At 43.0% G+C, this 19,856-nt stretch overlaps 1 protein-coding gene across 1 annotated transcript in view; it reads right to left on the reverse strand.

Annotated features, from left to right (window-relative positions):
• The window catches only part of LOC124613854 (venom protease-like), a 174,343-nt gene that overhangs the window by 102,147 nt on the left and 52,340 nt on the right, over positions 1-19,856 (reverse strand). The window contains exon 2 of the mRNA XM_047142579.1: positions 951-1,142. Coding sequence (XP_046998535.1) covers positions 951-1,142 — 192 coding nt within the window. The remainder of the gene's footprint in view (positions 1-950; positions 1,143-19,856) is intronic.

Below are 19,856 nucleotides of genomic sequence, written 5' to 3' on the forward strand. Positions count from 1 at the left end.
CAACACCCAGTCATCACGAGGCACATCCGTTTAAGCTCATTGTTGATCGATTAATGGTTCAAATGGCTCTGAGCACTATGGGACTCAACTGCTGAGGTCATTAGTCCCCTAGAACTTAGAACTAGTTAAACCTAACTAACCTAAGGACATCACAAACATCCATGCGCGAGGCAGGATTCGAACCTGCGACCGTAGCGGTCTTGCGGTTCCAGACTGCAGCGCCTTTAACCGCACGGCCACTTAACTCAGTTTTTTTTTTATTATTATTATTACAGAGGGCAGCTAACCCTCTGACCAAACACACTGAGCTACCGTGCCGGCGACATTTTAACCATTACGCTAACGCAGTCGTCATTTAATATGCCTCCTGGAAGACTTTAAAATGTCGTGCAAAATACCGACAGACACTGTGGGTATGACTATGAATTACTCACGTTTCGTCGAAGTACAATAGGAAATAACCAATTACCGCTGTTCTTCTTTGCGAAAAAGCGGTTAGTAAGAATGATACAAACACCTTTCCTTGCTATCGCCTGAATTAGGAGGCTTATTGCTTGTTTGGTTTAATTAATTAATAGAATATGAAGCAATTGGTATAAAGAATGCTTTTTCCAAACTTTCCATTAAAGAAAGTCATCTATCAAGACATTGCTTACTTTATTTATGACTGAACGTTTCTGAAACTGAAGACACTCGTCCGTGCAGCCGAGCTCTGGCAACGTCGTTCTCTGTTCATTGGCTGACTGTGTTTTGTGACGTCAGATGCGCAGAACGAACCTAAACTCGGCCGCCGTCGTAAATGACGCGCACTTTAGCGCCATCTGTGTATGTGCACGTCGGTGTCGCGTGACTCTTCTCACCTGAGTGTACGTAGTGTACCAACAAAGATACCGAACCGTGCCCTGTATCGAGGAAGTGGCGAGCAGAGGCAGCGAGCAGCGGCGACTCACCGGCGGTGCTGGGCCTCGCCAGCCGGCTGTCGGGCTCGGGTTCCCGCGGCTGCTGCCTGGGGCAGCAGACGACGGCCTCGAAGCCTGCGAACCCGCAGCGCGGCGGGTCCCCGCCCTGGCGGAGCAGCTGCAGCAGCTCGGGGCAGTGGCGCAGCCGCGTGCACACGCCATCCCCGGAGCAGCGGTCGCCCTCTGCGGAAAACACGGCGTCCGCCCTCCTCAGTGTGGGCGCATCATACGCCGACCACGCTAACTACACTATCTGCCCAGGAAGCCTGCTGGATGATACTTAGAGTTCGGGATCTGCTGCGATAAAAACGGAACCCTCGTACCATCACTTTGTTGTCCGTCGCCAGTCCGACTATTAAAAGCCCTTTCTCTCACAAGGGAACCCCCCCCCCCCCCCCCTCAGATTTAGTTATAAGTTGGCACAGTGGATAGGCCTTGAAAAACTGAACACAGATCACACGATTACACGAGTTTCTCTGCTATTCGACTTTTGGTCTTCGTTGACTGGTATATACGAGGAGAGCAGGTGCATGCGTGCAACTGACGGTGCATGCACGCCCTCTGTCGCAATGCGGGCCCGTGGAGTTAAGAATTTTGGTGACCACATAGAAAAATCGTCATCAGCTAGAAATGTTCTCGTTGTGAAGGTACTAAAGAAATCAACAGGTCCATGCCGTATCCAGCTGAAAGCCATCGTTTCGGTGAATAAATCCTCCCGTAGAGACACAATGCTCGACTATGGCTGACTCACTGCGAGTGTTCGCAAAGAAAACATTTCACCTCTAATGAGACGTCCAGCGACAGCTAATGTTATTATGCTGACACCTAAATTTTAACTCTTGAGTGCCTGCACTCCGACACGGGGCGTGCACGCCGAATCGCCATTACGCATGCGACTGCGCGCCCCGGAACAGTATTTCGAAGGCGAAACTCGACAGATGGCGCGCACACATCATTATCCTGTGCGCATGAGCCTCAATCTCAGTTGAGTGATTTCCGATTAGGTATCAGACGTACGCCTATTCTGTCATATCCTGTGACGTACACAACTAGTAAACGCTCTTGCTACCTTTGCAATTGGATTTATGAACATGGGAATAATTCCGAAACGTATCATGTATACTGCGTGATCAGTAAAGTCATTCTTCACCTGCTGCATGACTTTTTATGCGACCTAACCAGCTTCACTACAGATTAACTGGAATGATCGCTAGCCTCCTACTTGACTTTATGTTACAACTTAAGCACACAAAAATGTCCTCGGTTAGTAGAGGGAAAGCTGTTACGTAACAAAGCCTAACTTAATCTCCACAGAGTGCTAATAATCAAATTTTTGAACTATTTAATTTGAATGGGTCCTGAAGGGATAAGTCTTTAATACTCGGTCTAGTAATGACATGTCTCGAGTTCTCTTGTTTATTTACGGGTTCTGTGTGGTACGTACGAAACTGTTTCTCCCAGTGCACTCCACTGTTGCTTCCGTTCTACCGCGTGTTCTACAAGGTCGCAGTGGGGGCCCAGTTAGGTGTTCGAAAAACGACAACTTGTCATCTTTCAGAGTGAGAGAGATAACAGACACAGTGACATTACTGCGAGTAGTAGAACATGCAGTTTCCTGTTGTGGTTAGTGACTACAATGGTGCGAGTGGCTAGTTCAGACCTGACCAACAGCGGATATTTGTTCTTTAGTGTTTATCATTTCTGGAAGTATCTTGAAATACCTGATGTTAGTATACTCTCGAATATTCTAAGTTTGTATAAATAACTGCACTCTCCGTCCAGGAGTTCAGTTCTGTTCTAGCTGTACGTTGGCGTCAGTAATAAACGTGCTTTCAGTTCTAAGATTTATACTCCATTGACGACCCCGCCTTCGAATTTGGACTTGATTGTGATTTCGATGTGACAGCGTTTCTAATATACTGACCACATCCATGAGTGCGGTTCTGACTCTTACAAGAGAATTTGCGAACTAGAATCGCCAGCGATATGTCCACGAAGAGGGGCTGCCTAGAAAACTGAACGAAATGTCATTAATCATAAGAAAAATCAAACGTAATCATCGATTCAGTGCCCCTAACTCTAGCTGCAACAAGAATCAATTGTTCGTCCGGTTATCAGAGAAGAAGATTACAACGGAACTGTGGCAAACGTGCACCCATACAAGAACAAAGTGAACCGAGGCAAAACACTGCACTTACCAAGGGAACACGTCATCAAACGGCCTGAATGGTGGAATGATATATGCCGATGAGACCAAATTCAACCTCTTTTCAACTGATGGGAGAAGTATGGTGCGTCGAAAGCCAAAAAGACGAACTGCATGTTGAACCTTTGGCACCTACTGTAAAGCATAGTGCAGGGAGAGGGAATGTTTTCGTATGCGGCTGCATCTGCGGGGAAGACAGTGACAGCACGTTAGACAAAGACGGATATCTCTACATTCTGAAGCAAAACTTACTCATGAGTGCAAAACAAGCTGAGGATTAGAAAAACATTAAAATTTTTACAACGTTATGGCCCAAAGCACACATCATGCCTTGTTACAGAATGGCTTTTTTAACTCTTTCAAAGCTATTTAGACAACGCCTAATTCGCCAGACTTTAGCCCGATAGAGAAGAACTTGATAAAAGAGACAGGAAAACTATAATTAACGCAAAAGAAGAATTGGAGAAGAGCCTGAAGGAAGAATGGGAATCAGATGGAGCTGTGTGCATCGCGAAAATCGTTGATAACTTCCAAGAACCTTCCAAGGTAGTCATAAGGCATATGGGGTATCCAACGAAGTAGTGAGTTCCAGTATTATTCCTGTTATCAAGAACAATTTTTTTGTGCCCGTATATTAAAGAAAATACAGTCTTAAGAAGTGAAATATAATTTAGTGAGTCACTGTCTTATTGTGTTACTGCAGAAATTATATGCTATAGTTTAAATTCATTAAGAGAATGCATTTTTAATCTCTCGAAATTTCATTTGTTTATTAAATGTATAAGTGAAAATGAAACGCATACTTTTGTAGATACAGTGAAGTGACACCCACTGTGTATTTATTTAGTTCTAACACACGATGCTTTATTCTTGTCGCTTACCGCTAACTTACTGGATAATTTCCCCAATATGCAACAGGTATGGAGACGCCTTTGCTTATTCACATAGTGTTGCATTGTGTTGGAGCTATGTGGAAAGAGTGCTGGCTGTTTCCTCGTACATTGCCCTGAGTTGGCGTCATCGTTAGCTATTGTTTCCTTGTGCCTTCGCGTAAATACTGACCGTAAAATGCGCCTCAGCTGACGTGCGTACGACGTGTTTAGCTGCAGGCTTCAACTCGTAATGGCCGAAGTCGTTAACGGCATCAGAGTGTCGCTTCCCGAAGAAAGCCGAAACTGGAGTGAGCAACTTTAAACAGTTTTGTGAACTTCCTCCACCGCAGCATAGTAGCCTACTAGCGGCAGAGCAGTTGAAACATCCCGTATTTTTTATTTACTATTAAAACAGTCTTGATCACGATTTATTTTACCTTGATAAATAAATCGTGACCAAGACTGTTTTAATAGTAAATATTTGTAAGACATTGATCACTGCCTTTCCCGTAATGTATTCAAAAGTAATCCCGTATTTTATCGTGTGCATATATAGAGCTATGTCTGGTGTCACCATTCTAGACGGAATATCTCCTTACACTGTGCAGAGGTACAGTGCCACCGAAAGGTACTGGCACACCTACCAGTACCTATACATTACAGAAAAACAAAACGTGATGCCTTTATTTATGCCATGTTCGAATCCTGCCTCGGGCATGGATGTGTGTGATGTCCTTAGGTTAGTTAGGTTTAAGTAGTTCTAAGTTCTAGGGGACTGATGACCTTAGAAGTTAAATCCCATAGTGCTCACAGTCATTCGAACCATTTTTTATTCATGCTTTTTGTATTTATTTAAATGTACTGTGGTAAAGACATGGTTCCACTATTCTAATTTCTCACAGCAAAAATATCAGTTTAAAAAAATAAATCAGTTGCTCTACACGTCAAAAAAGTATTGGCATATCTACACAAAGATGAGATTGAAGTGGCTCTCTAATACACATAACTCAGCTTTAGTATCCTGTGTGCATACCGTTGGCATTGACGATAGCTTTTATACGTCTTGACATGGAACGAACCAAGTTGTGAGTAATGTCGACCATTCCTCTAGCAACGCCGTCTGAAACACCCGCTTTCCTGCAGAAGGAAGTTTTCAAGCTATTTTATCCAAGTGTGGCAAAAGATGCTCTATCGGGTAAGATCAGGGCTTTGAGGTGAACCGAAAAACCTTCTTAGAGTATGGTATAATAATCATTCCCGAGTTCTCAGAGCCGTATGTTTAGTGTCGTTGTCTTGCTGAATGTGAAAGACGCCATCAAGAACCAGTTTTTATGCACTGCTATGTAAACGGCCTCGCAACACATCATTGTATTTATACAGGGTGTTCCAGAAGTGATGGTCAGTATTCAGGGATGTGACAGGAACACTCACTCGAAACAAAAAATTCAGTTAAACATGGGCTCTAAAACACATACCTTAAGAGCTATGAGCAAGTCTTGATCTTCGATACAGTCAAACAAATCTACTCTACTACAAGCTCTTTGCTTTCCATAGCTTGGGAAGTGGTAGTATGCATCACTTTGCCTGTCCGGTTAGCCGTTCGGTCTAACGCACTGCTTTCCAGGCGGGAAGGCGTGCCGGTCCCCAACACACAACCGCCCGGCGGATCAGTGTCGAGGTCCGGTGTGCCGGCCAGTCTGTGGTTGGCTTTTAAGGAGGTTTTCCATCTGCCTCGGCGAATGCGGGCTGGTTCCACTAATTCCGCCTCAGTTACACTATGTCGGCGATTGCTGCGGAAACACTTTCTCCGCGTATGCATACACCATAGTTACTCTACCATGCAAACATTGGGGTTACACTCGTCTGGTGTGAGACGTTCCTGGGGGGGAGGGGGGGTCTACAGGAGGCCGAACCGCACAATAACCCTGAGTTCGGTGTGAGGTGGCGGTGGGGGTGGGTGAACTGCTGTAGCCTGTTGTGGGTTTGTGTACCACTGCTGGATATGGCGAGGACGAAGACTCTCCCTCTAGATCCCCAGTTCCATACAATACATTTGATCATTTTCGCTACTTTGAGACGTAACTGTACTACTGAACAAGTGCTCATGGCACTTAAGGTATGAAGTTTAGAGCACAAGTTCACTGGACCTTTTTTTCCTTGTTTTCGTCCAGACTACCATTTCCCAAAATATGGAAAGCTAAGAGCTTGCAGTAGAATAGATTTGTTCCACAGTATCGAAGATCAAGAATTACTCATAGCTCCTAAGATATGTGTTTTAGAGCCCATGTTTAATTGACTTTTTTGTTTCGAATGGTCGTTGCTGTCATATCGCTGAATATTGACCACCAGTTCTGAAACATCCTGTATAACCATGAAACCTTCAGTAATTGCCAAGTCATCAACACCAGAAGCTGCCATGCGTCCCCAAACAATTATACGTCCTCCCTCATTTTTTACTGCATGTAGGATACGTTGCGATTGGAGCTCTGTATTTGGTTTGTACCACACTTTTCCCTCTCCGACAGATCCAAACAAGTTAAACTTGGATTCGACAGAAAATATCACAGTATTCCAATCGATTTATTGACATAATCTTTGACGACCAACAAGCATTTTCTTCGGTTTACTTCCGAAATAAATGGCTCCTTTCTGGGAGGTCTGCCACGAATATCAGCGGCATTCAAAATTTGCTAATGTTCGAGGACTGATCTATTTGTTGGACGTTGACTGAAAGTCGAATACAAACGACCTTGCAGTTTTAAAGGGCTCTTTTTGAACAAGACGAACTATGCTTCAGCGCTCCATACCGTTAAGAAATCTTGGATGTCCAGATCTGCATGTATTGCTTGTTGTAGTAGTCTCTTGAAACTTCGTACGAACGAGACACAGCCAGGGCAAAAGCACCAGTGTCGCAGAGACTAATAACTTGCGCGAGCTCCACCGTCGCTGCGGGCGGCGCTGAGGATGAAGATATCGACTACGCCTCGGCCAGTTGCCGGCCGAGTATAATCCACCAATGACGGGACGACAACGGCCAGAAGCCTGCTCGGCAGACAGAAGAGCAGCTCTCGCCCACTTGGCTGTAGATCACCGCCCAGGGCTGACACAGACAGGGAACGTCGTTTACTGAACTCTTACAAGTGAGCAGACAGTTGCTTTAATTGCATCTGCTATGTACTGTGCGATTATTTGCACTTAGCCAACGAGGGTCTTTATTGTGCTGTATAACAAGCAGTGTTCCATACTTGAATATTCAAGTAGTCACAAACATAAGGAAACCTTTAACTAATTTGTGTGACTTTGTTATTAATTTGTTGGAGAACCTTCGTTCTCCTATCCTGTTACCTGACCTTTCGGCATAGCTGTATAATAGTGGCAGGCAAAAATTGTCGTAGCGGTGTACTGCACCAGAAGCCGTTTCACGAATCACGGATTCGACCTACAATAACAACAGTGGCAAATCGGCCTCGAAAGCAGTAATGACGAGGCCTTTGCAAAACTGGCGACGAGGGTCTACAAAACTGCCGGCGAGGGTTTGCAAATGCCCGGATTGTTGTACAATTAACATAAAGTCCTTTATCTGTCTTACAGTAACTTCTACTCTGCGAATGTAATAAAACCGCCTTGTTGCGGAACAACACGGAATGCTTCTTCCCCTTTCGACTCGCCGTGACAAGTGAACGCCCACTGCTCTGGCCGTCAGGCAAGCCACTGAACCTTTTGTCAACTCCGATTGCACAAATCTGGTACGGGCGGCACTGTCTGTCAAGCGCAATAACAAACGCCATACAGTGTGACAATACTTATTTGAGCAGGAGAAAATCCTCATTCAATTGATTACATGTGTTTCTGTGTGTTGGCAAAATATTTTAATATCCCGATTATTTCCTTTATTAAGTCAGAAGTAATGGTAGACATATAATGTTCCTAGAATTTATACATTTTGCATTAGATGCGAAAATGAGTGTGTGCCGGTTCTTTTTGGTGGCAATATAAGTGATCCAGAAACAGAAATTTATAAAGAATAGCAAGATTTGTGACAGTTACAACCGCCAGACCAATGCAGCGAGCTGATCTGAACTCGAAGTATGGACTGAGACAGGCGTAGACTGCAGAAATAGCATATACGTCGCCGACCACAGGGCTCTGTGATGGATCGAAAAATGCAGGAAAAAGCTGTCAGAGAAAGGAGAAACGGCAAAACTAGTGTCAGCGCGCTTCTTGGGCATCAAAGCGCACAACGTCAACACGCCAGTCTGAACGGGGCAGAGCGATCTGTCACAGGGACTTGTGTTTGCCCTACTGCGCCATTTCCGCTTGCACAAGTCATCCTAGTGTAACAGTGAGGCTTATTTGAAGTGGAGAGAGGACACCATGCCGTTTGAGGAGTACTCAACGTGTACAATAGTGGCAGGGAAAACCCATACAGGTGAAAGTATACGATAAGATGGAGTGACACAGAAAAACGGGAATTTTTGAAGCACGCAATTAAAATAGAAAAAATCCAACAAAAAATTTCTGTAAACAGCAGTTAAACTACCACAACCTGCCTTTTAAGAGACAGTAATCCAAATTGTCACTGTTTGAAAGCTACGTCCTGAAGATGGTGCCCTCCTGCATGTATGCAGTCTCCCAATCTTCTCTTGAGGTTCATCACTGAGTGCTGCAACATCTCAGCTGGGAAACAACGAGTTTAGTTTTTAGTTCTGTGTTTCGTTTCATGCCGTGTTCTTAGCCGAGTCGTGTAGACCCGCCTCTTAAGGTAGCCCCACAAGGGAAACTCACAAGCGGACAAATGCGGTGATCTTGGGAGAGGTGGGGCGACAGGGCAGGGAACGTCACTGAACCTTGAGACGACCAGTAATGACCACGTACACTGAACGTTTCTCGCACGGCTGCCATTGACTGCCTCGCAGTGTGCGATGTCGCGACATGCTCAGTAAAAGCGAAGAAGAATTACAGGAACTGCTGAATGGAATGAACAGACTACTGAGTACAGATTATGGACCGAGAATAAATCGAAGAAATATGAAAGTAATAAGAAGTAGCAGAAATGAGAACATCGAGAAACTTAACATTACAAATGGGAATCACGAAGCAGGAGAATTTAATTCTTGGACAAGACAAGTCCACTAGTATCAAATATAGGCCTTAATTCGAGGAAGACACTGCCGACCGGTGTGGTCGAGCGGTTCTAGGTGCTTCAGTCTGGAACAGCGCGACCGCTCCAGTCGCAGGTTCGAATCCTGCCTCGGGCATGGATGTGTGTGATGTCCTTAGGTTAGTTAGGTTTAAGTAGTTCTACGTACTAGGGAACTGATGACCTCAGATATTAAGTCCCATAGTGCTCAGAGCCATTTCAAGCATTTTTTGAGGCAGACACTTCTGAGAATGTACATTTGGAGCACAGCATGGTATGGTAGAGAAACACGAATTGTGGGAAAGCCGGAACAGAAGAGAAGTGAACACTTTAAGATGTGCTGCTACAGACGAATGTTGAAAAATAGGTGGAATTATAAGGTATGAGAAGTTTCTCCACAGAATCGGCGAGGAAAGAAATATATATGAAAAACGTTGACAAGAGGAAGGTAAAGTATAATAGGACATTGATAAGACACCAGGGAATAACTTCCACGCAACTAAAGAGTGCTATAGAGGGTAAAGACCGTAGAGGAAGACAGAGACTGGAGTACATCCAACAAATAAAGTCCTAATCTGAGATGAAAAGGTTAGCACGGCAGAAGAATTCGTGGCGGGCCTCGTCAAACCAGTCAGAAAGAAGGCCCAAGGCAGATAAGCCGAGCACGGCTTCCACTCTGGCCTCCGAGATCCCAGCGGCATCTTCTGGACTTTTCTGTCTGGGGTCATGTCAAAAGCGAACCGTACAACGCTTCGGTGATACAGCTGAAAGACTGGAGCGTTGAACAGTACAGCGGTCTCAGCATACAGGGATGTTTAAAACAATTCGTAAATCGCTGCAACGACAGAGCAGTATGCCATACAAAAACGAGGACGATAGATGGAACAACTCCTTTGACTGGCAAATTGAGACATGAAAAGTTGTCAGGTTGCATTATATTTCTTGTTAAAGTAAGCCATGCGTGAAATGTGAGCTCTGTTAAATGGAAACTTTATGGCAAAGTTTACATTTCAAATACATTTGCACTGACAAAGGAAAACCCATACATATTATAAAAAACGTTTGTACAAACTTGGTACACACATAACGTACTGTCTGAAAAGAATCGCTGTGGCGTAGAAACCACCTACCTATCATAAAGGATGGGGTGAGGATGGAAAAGAAGTCCAGCTCAATATGCGTAAATACCCGGAGTTCTTTCATCCAGTATTTGAGAATGAGAACACTTAATAACTTCTAACAACGTTTATGCACAATTTCAAATCTTTACGGAACCTTTTTCTCCCTGATAGCCTCCACAAATGACGAAAGGGAAAATGTTTATGGTTTCCTACATTTTCGCTTTTCATACAGTAAAACTACCGCATCAGGCATGACATTTAAATTTATTACTTCTTTGCTATTGACTCTCTTCACCACACAATCCGCAAGACATAATGTCGCTAAATGCACGCACACAATTATATCATTGTACAACACGAAGTTTAGGAGATATGACGTCATACACACTGCCCTGCGTGAAAACGAAATTGCAAGGCGAAATTCGATAGAAATACTGGTGAAATATGTGCACAAATATTTGTGATACAGGGTATGACGGTACAATTTCCATCATTTCGGACAAATGCTATTGTAACATGAGGAAAGAAATAATTTGAATTATGGCACTTGTTCTTTGATGTTTAATGAATACAGGGCTATTACAAATGATTGAAGCGATTTCATAAATTCACTGTAGCTCCATTCATTGACATATGGTCACGACACACTACAGATACCTAGAAAAACTCATAAAGTTTTGTTCGGCTGAAGCCGCACTTCAGGTTTCTGCCGTCAGAGCGCTCGAGAGCGCAGTGAGACAAAATGGCGACAGGAGCCGAGAAAGCGTATGTCGTGCTTGAAATGCACTCACATCAGTCAGTCATAACGGTGCAACGACACTTCAGGACGAAGTTCAACAAAGATCCACCAACTGCTAACTCCATTCGGCGATGGTATGCGCAGTTTAAAGCTTCTGGATGCCTCTGTAAGGGGAAATCAACGGGTCGACCTGCAGTGAGCGAAGAAACGGTTGAACGCGTGCGGGCAAGTTTCACGCGTAGCCCACAGAAGTCGACGAATAAAGCAAGCAGGGAGCTAAACGTACCACAGCAGACGGTTTGGAAAATCTCACGGAAAAGGCTAAAGCAGAAGCCTTACCGTTTGCAATTGCTACAAGCCCTGTCACCCGATGACAAAGTCAAACACTTTGAATTTTCGGTGCGGTTGCAACAGCTCATGGAAGAGGATGCGTTCAGTGTGAAACTTGTTTTCAGTGATGAAGCAACATTTTTTCTTAATGGTGAAGTGAACAGACACAATGTGCGAATCTGGGCGGTAGAGAATCCTCACGCATTCGTGCAGCAAATTCGCAATTCACCAAAAGTTAACGTGTTTTGTGCAATCTCACGGTTTAAAGTTTACGGCCCCTTTTTCTTCTGCGAAAAAAACGTTACAGGACACGTGTATCTGGACATGCTGGAAAATTGGCTCATGCCACAACTGGAGAATGAACAGCGCCGACTTCATCTTTCAACTGGATGGTGCTCCAACGCACTTCCATCATGATGTTCGGCATTTCTTAAACAGGAGATTGGAAAACCGATGGATCGGTCGTGGTGGAGATCATGATCAGCAATTCGTATCATGGCCTCCACGCTCTCCCGACTTAACCCCATGCGATTGCTTTCTGTGGGGTTATGTGAAAGATTCAGTGTTTAAACCTCCTCTACCAAGAAACGTGCCAGAACTGCGAGCTCGCATCAACGATGCTTTCGAACTCATCGATGGGGACATGCTGCGCCGAGTGTGGGAGGAACTTGATTATCGGCTTGATGTCTGCCAAATCACTAAAGGGGCACATATCGAACATTTGTGAATACCTAAAAAAACTTTTTGAGTTTTTGTATGTGTGTGCAAAGCATTGTGAAAATATCTCAAGTAATAAAGTTATTGTAGAGCTATGAAACCGCTTCAATCATTTGTAATAACCCTGTATGTAACACAAAAGTTACACCATTCCAGATGTTGGTTTAAACAAAAGAAAATGTTACAGAAATGAGTAAAATTGTTCGAAAATGTAATACAGTAGGTGCAATTGTGATCATTTCTTGGTACAATTCTGATCATTGATATTTTCCACATGAAAAGCAAGCTTTGTGGTACCAAACATTACATTTTTACCAGGGAATCCAGTCACTTTTTGCCAATGATTCCGCACTGTAATAATTCAAGAAACAAAATCCACAGTTATTCTCATTGTTTGTTGGTGATTTGCAGCTTTCAATATTTGTTTCACCATTACCCATAGACCTACATTTCTGTTTATTGCTCTTGTTGCATTTGTTTGTTTCTTCCTTTGTTCGCTATGGAAAAAGATTTCTCTTGCTGCTGAGGTTTTCCAAGTTTTCAGCTGAAGTGACACGAATTGATGTAGCTTGATTGGTGGAGGTTGAAGGTGAAAATTTCTCCTTACGAATATGTCATTGCAGAAGGCGTTATTCCTGTGCACTGGAACCCCTTGATTGCACAGCTAACAGATGCAGCTTTGCTCCAGGCATCACAGAAAACTGTACAGGATCTTCATTTTGCTATACCGTCATTGGGGTTACGATGAATCAGCTCAGCTGCATTTCTATGACTGTGAGGCTTTACAGACGTGAAGGAAGTTCCGCCTACTGCCTGTAGTACATGTGTACAGTGTGGAGGCAATCCCAAAAGTTCTATCCCATTTCCTCAACAGTACTCTACAGCTTCCAAGCTGGTACGGGTGCCCTCGTTGTCAGTGACAAAACCTCTAATACTACCCACTGTTTTGTATTCCTTGAAGTGTTGAAGCCTGCTCACAAACAGTTCATCATTAATGTACCCAGATTCACTCATCTCCATAACGGAACCAGAAGGTAAGCCGTCTTGAAATTCAGGGCGTTTCCTAACTCCTTTGAAAATTACCATTGGTGGTAAATAAGTACCAAATGCATTCATGCATGCAGCAACATTTTTTCCTCTTTCCACGTTTGTTAGGTAAACAACTTGTCGCTTACCTTCGCGACTAGCTATTTTTAGGGGTCCGTTGTTATGAGGAAAGACGGACTCATCCATATTATAAATACACTTTGGTTCATCAAACAAATCATATCCCTTTAAGATTTTTTTCTAATTGTGGAAATATTCACTTAATTCCGCTTTATTTATGTTCTAAACCAATCGACTCCAGCAAGCCTGCTGTCTAAGCTCCATGGTTATTTCACACTTCTTATTTCAGTCACCTGAACTGCAGTTCTTCTTAACTAAATTGCCGTCAGACCCAGTACTCGCTGCACCAGAAATTAAGCTCTCTGGACCAAACCATTTCCTTTTCAGAATTGAGTACCACTGAATGACCAATTCTGTTTTCTATAGTTGGAGGTAATCCAGCTTCTATTTTCCATTTAATTTGTGCTTGACCATGCAGAGCGCTGAAAGGAATGTCATATAATTTTGATGCAGCTCGACAGCTCAAATTTCCATCCATTACCCTAGACTTGGCCACTGTTTCTATGTTTCGATAAGAGTGTCTATATGTGGAACTGTTTCGGTGTTTCGAAACGGGTATATTTCACTGTTCCGAAACTTGGGAACTATCAAGAATGGGGTTCTATAAGGGTCAGTCTTGGGTTCTTTGTTGTTCTTAATATATATTAATGACTTGCCATTCTATATTCATGAAGAGGCAAAGTTAGTTCTCTTTCCTGATGATACAAGTAAAGTAATCACACCTGACAAACAAGAATTAACTGATGAAATTGTCAATAACGTCTTTCAGAAAATTACTAAGTGGTTCCTTGTAAACGGACTCTCACTGAATTTTGATAAGACACAGTACATACAGTTCTGTACAGTAAATGGTATGATACCATTAGTAAATATAGACCTTAATCAGAAGCATATAGCTAAGGTAGAATATTCAAAAATTTTAGGTGTGTCCATTGATGAGAGATTAAATTGGAAGAGACGCATTGATGATCTGCTGAAACGTTTGAGTTCAGCTACTTATGCAATAAGGGTCATTGCGAATTTTGGTGATAAACATCTTAGTAAATTAGCTTACTACGCCTATTTTCACTCATTGCTTGCATATGGCATCATTTTTGGGGTAATTCATCACTGAGGATTAAAGTATTTATTGCACAAAAGCGTGTAATCAGAATAATAGCTGGAGTCCACCCAAGATCATCCAACAGACATTTATTTAAGGATCTAGGGATATTCACAGTAGCTTCTCAGTATATATACTCTCTTATGAAATTTGTTATTAACAACCAAACCCAATTCAAAAGTAATAGTAGTGTGCATAACTACAATACCAGGAGGAAGGATGATCTTCACTATTCAAGATTAAATCTAACTTTGGCATAGAAAGGTGTGAATTGTACTGCCACTGAAGTCTTTGGTCACTTACCAAATAGTATCAAAAGTCTGACAGATAACCAACAAGTATTTAAGAAGAAATTAAAAGAATTTCCGAATGGCTACTCCTTCTACCCCACAGAGGAATTTTTAGATATAAATTAAGAAAAAAAAGGAAAAAAACAAAAAAAGTTGTTATATTAACTTAATTATGTCATGTATTGGAAAATTTGACTCGTTCCACATCATTACGAAATATCGTATTCACGATCCATGGAACTAGTATCAATCTAATCTAATCAATGGTGTTTAATTCCTCTCTGTGTCGGATAACGGGACCAGATTCGATCTTGAGCCAGACACAGAAACTGTATCGTTGTTTCAAAATAACGCTGTGTCAGGCCACTTATACTTGAAACGGACTAATTGTATCGAAACAGCGATGTTTCATTTCGCTCTGACTCGGACTAGATTGGGGCACGGTACAGATACTGAAAAACTTTTAACATACTACTTCATAAAACACTTTCCAGAGAATCGAACGTTTTGACACACAACAGCATGAAGCTTAAGATTTCCGAAAATAAAGTTTCGTTTCTAATTGACTGCTCTATTCCGAAATGGCGTAATAGATGCTTTATAAACGCTGACAAACAATAAAATAACTCACATAAACCAATAACATTTTAAATTAAAAAAAAAGGCGTAGAGTGGCAGTTTTTAGACATATGCATAAATTTTATGTACTTTCTAGCAGTCTGATTGACGGATCATTGATAGCCTAATGGTGAACGGGAAGGGCTGGGAAGCATGGTGGATTTATAGTAATGGTTCGAAATACCTTGGAGGAAAAAAAATTTTTCTCTTATATTTTGTTATTTATTCGAATTATGTGGCTTTATTTGTAAGTCTGTAGTCAATGTGCCTATTCTCCACAATGATTCCTTTTGTGTACATGGCATTTAGCAGGATGGGTATAACACTAATGAAATGTGGGAATCCCAGTACCGTATCCGTTGTTTCTGCGGTCTGCTCCCGCCTCCAGTTCCGTTCGTGTTGGTTCTTCTGTCTTCAGCTATGGCGTTACGCAGACCGGAGTGGGATTAAATTACGAAGATGAATCCTGAGAAAATTAAATGTAACTTCTGCTCGGCAGTGTTGTCGTTTTAAAGTAGTTCAACTTCTTGCTTAAACAGAAACTTGCGAAATAAGCATCCAACAGTTAATTTAAGTGAAACTCGTTCGAAACCAGTTTTTATGAATCTGGGCAGTGAGGAAGCCAGTTCAGTTTACACAACAAACTGTTCAGGAATCTGCCATTTCAGTGCCTGTGCGTCAAGATGAACAATCTGTGCAAGAAATACGCAGCGTATCCACCGGTTCAGCTCTGAGTAGGTGTGGTAGACAAACAAAGATTACCAGATTTGCCTCAAGACCAGTGCCTTCATCTAAATGAGCCAAAATAGACCAATAGATTTTAAGACTTGTTGTTAAAGAATATCTTCCACTTAATGTAGCTGAGAGTCCAGAGTATAGGAAAATGATTTATTCATTAAATGAAAACTATGTACCTCCCAGTAGAAAAACACTTTCCCACAGTTTACTTTCTCAGTTGTTCGACAGCACACTAGTGCGAATATGATCTGCAGTGCAAGCTGCATCCTACATCTCCATAACAACTGATGGATGGACATATGTGAAAAATGATAATTATATTGCAGTGACTGCTCACGTCATTGATGAAAACTGCAATCTGAAGCCATATTTGTTATTTAGTGTTAAATTCCACGACAAGCATACAGCAGAAAACCCATTTCCAGTGAATTACAAAATGGGACTTCAACTTGGGGTATTGCCAGTAAAATTGTAGCTTGCACTACAGATAACGCACCTAATATGGTGAAGGCGGTGATGCTGTGCAAATGGTGGCATGTACCTTGTTTTGCACATACACTGAATTTAATTGTGCAAGCAAGCCTTGAACCAATTACAGACACAAGGGCAAAAGTGAAGTCAATAGTGCAACTTTTCAAAAGAAGTCCTCAAGCACAATATTCAGAAGCAAATGGGCTTCCCTATTTTAACACCGAAACAAGATTGCCCCAGGAGATTGAATTCTATGTATGAAATGTTTGACGGGCTTTTGAAAATCAAAGAGCCTCTACGAAGCTCCCTCGCCATCCTAAGCGTGGATTCAAAAACAAAACTGACCAATGAAGAAGGGTCAGTTTTTGAAAAATCTTGTGAACAAGTCACAACAGAAATTAGCAGCGAAAGAAAGGTTATCTAGTCAAAAGTTGTCTTATTAAGCAAAGGTTTACAAAGTCATTGTCTGAAACTGAAAAATTCTGATCACAACAATGAAGCCATTAATACAGTAATTGCTAAACTTGAGGATGGAATCTGTACCTGCAGATAAAGCAGTTGCTTGTGAAGCAACATTATTGGATCCTCGCTTCAGGGAGCATGGATTTCCAAAAACTAGGCATCAATTAAAAGAAACAAAAGATGCCATAATTAACAAGTGCTCTGCAATACGACAGAAACACACTCGGTGTTCTACAGACAATCCACCACCAGCCAAAACAGCACATTCAACTCTAGCATTGACAACATCTGGCAAGATTTTGACCAAGCTTTAGGTGGCTTGATCAAAATTGCAGACAATCCACGTGTTGCAAGTATAATCGAGCTTGATAAATACACTCCTGGAAATTGAAATAAGAACACAGTGAATTCATTGTCTCAGGAAGGGGAAACTTTATTGACACATTCCTGGGGTCAGATACATCACATGATCACACTGACAGAACCACAGGCACATAGACACAGGCAACAGAGCATGCACAATGTCGGCACTAGTACAGTGTATATCCACCTTTCGCAGCAATGCAGGCTGCTATTCTCCCATGGAGACGATCGTAGAGATGCTGGATGTAGTCCTGTGGAACGGCTTGCCATGCCATTTCCACCTGGCGCCTCAGTTGGACCAGCGTTCGTGCTGGACGTGCAGACCGCGTGAGACGACGCTTCATCCAGTCCCAAACATGCTCAATGGGGGACAGATCCGGAGATCTTGCTGGCCAGGGTAGTTGACTTACACCTTCTAGAGCACGTTGGGTGGCACGGGATACATGCGGACGTGCATTGTCCTGTTGGAACAGCAAGTTCCCTTGCCGGTCTAGGAATGGTAGAACGATGGGTTCGATGACGGTTTGGATGTACCGTGCACTATTCAGTGTCCCCTCGACGATCACCAGTGGTGTACGGCCAGTGTAGGAGATCGCTCCCCACACCATGATGCCGGGTGTTGGCCCTGTGTGCCTCGGTCGTATGCAGTCCTGATTGTGGCGCTCACCTGCACGGCGCCAAACACGCATACGACCATCATTGGCACCAAGGCAGAAGCGACTCTCATCGCTGAAGACGACACGTCTCCATTCGTCCCTCCATTCACGCCTGTCGCGACACCACTGGAGGCGGGCTGCACGATGTTGCGGCGTGAGCGGAAGACGGCCTAACGGTGTGCGGGACCGTAGCCCAGCTTCATGGAGACGGTTGCGAATGGTCCTCGCCGATACCCCAGGAGCAACAGTGTCCCTAATTTGCTGGAAAGTGGCGTTGCGGTCCCCTACGGCACTGCGTAGGATCCTACGGTCTTGGCGTGCATCCGTGTGTCGCTGCGGTCCGGTCCCAGGTCGACGGGCACGTGCACCTTCCGCCGACCACTGGCGATAACATCGATGTACTGTGGCGACCTCACGCCCCACGTGTTGAGCAATTCGGCGGTACGTCCACCCGGCCTCCCGCATGCCCACTATACGCCCTCGCTCAAAGTCCGTCAACTGCACATACGGTTCACGTCCACGCTGTCGCGGCATGCTACCAGTGTTAAAGACTGCGATGGAGCTCCGTATGCCACGGCAAACTGGCTGACACTGACGGCGGCGGTGCACAAATGCTGCGCAGCTAGCGCCATTCGACGGCCAACACCGCGGTTCCTGGTGTGTCCGCTGTGCCGTGCGTGTGATCATTGCTTGTACAGCCCTCTCGCAGTGTCCGGAGCAAGTATGGTGGGTCTGACACACCGGTGTCAATGTGTTCTTTTTTCCATTTCCAGGAGTGTATATGAAGATGGCACTGATACACAGATCTCAAGATCCATTGCTGTGGTGGAAAGAAAATCATGTGTTGTTTCCCACATTGTTTGAAATAGTGAAATGACATCTTTGTATTATGGCCACCTCTGTTCCATGTGAGAATATATTTTCAAAGCAAGGGCAAACAATATCAGACAGACGTCCCATCTTTCAAGCAAAAAAGTATCAAAAATGATATAGCTACTACAATTTAGAATAGGGACAGCAGGTCTACTCATAAATGAACAATAAAATTTCACTTGGTTTTGTTCTTCTCTGGACAATGTGCACTGAATTTGTATTTGATTGTATTTTCTTTAGTCCACTAAATCCTACATGTAACAACCTTACAAGAACATTTTTTTCAAATTTGTTGCACACAGAAGACACGTTTTTGATCACTATTCAGTGAGTTTAACTTTTTTGAGTGTGTTATTCATTCATGCGTTTGAGAATAATTATCTCATTGGTGTATGTATATGTCTGTGTGTTTCTGTTTGTAAATGTGCTATGTTTGGTTATTACACTATAGGCATATTGATACTTGTGTACCATAAATAATTCTCAGGCATATCAACAATAGTATTTTAATAGTTTTGTTTTTGGCGTTCAGATACTGTGATAAAAGTTGCAATTCAATAGCAACTTAACTTCATCTCTGATTTCCAGGGGAAGTTTATAATGAAATGATAACACAACTGCTTGCTGTGTGTACTTGAGTGAAGTCTGTCTACCTCTACCCCATATAAACTTCTGTACCAAGAACTGTAAATGGTGTAGAGCCAGGTCTGCCATGATATATGTATCACAAGGGCATTACACTGTATGAATTGTTTCAAATGGCAGTCTGGATTTTATACTTCAAGGAAACGTACTGATCTCTGCATTTCAGTTACCCTGAAATTAGTGTTTTCTATCTCTATCGAGTGTACATATTATGAGATGTATCCAGCTAACTTGTCAATGTTCGATAAAAAACTACCATACTTGACCATTGCGCTATATGCTCCAGTCTGTTATGGAATTTTTTTTATCTGTGTGCATCAGTCACTTTACATCCTGCTCTGTGTGACAAACAATGGAAAATTTAACTGTGAGTAAGAAAAGTGTGAT

The sequence above is a fragment of the Schistocerca americana genome, chromosome 4 (genome assembly GCF_021461395.2).
Source record: "Schistocerca americana isolate TAMUIC-IGC-003095 chromosome 4, iqSchAmer2.1, whole genome shotgun sequence".
NCBI lineage: Eukaryota > Metazoa > Arthropoda > Insecta > Orthoptera > Acrididae > Schistocerca > Schistocerca americana.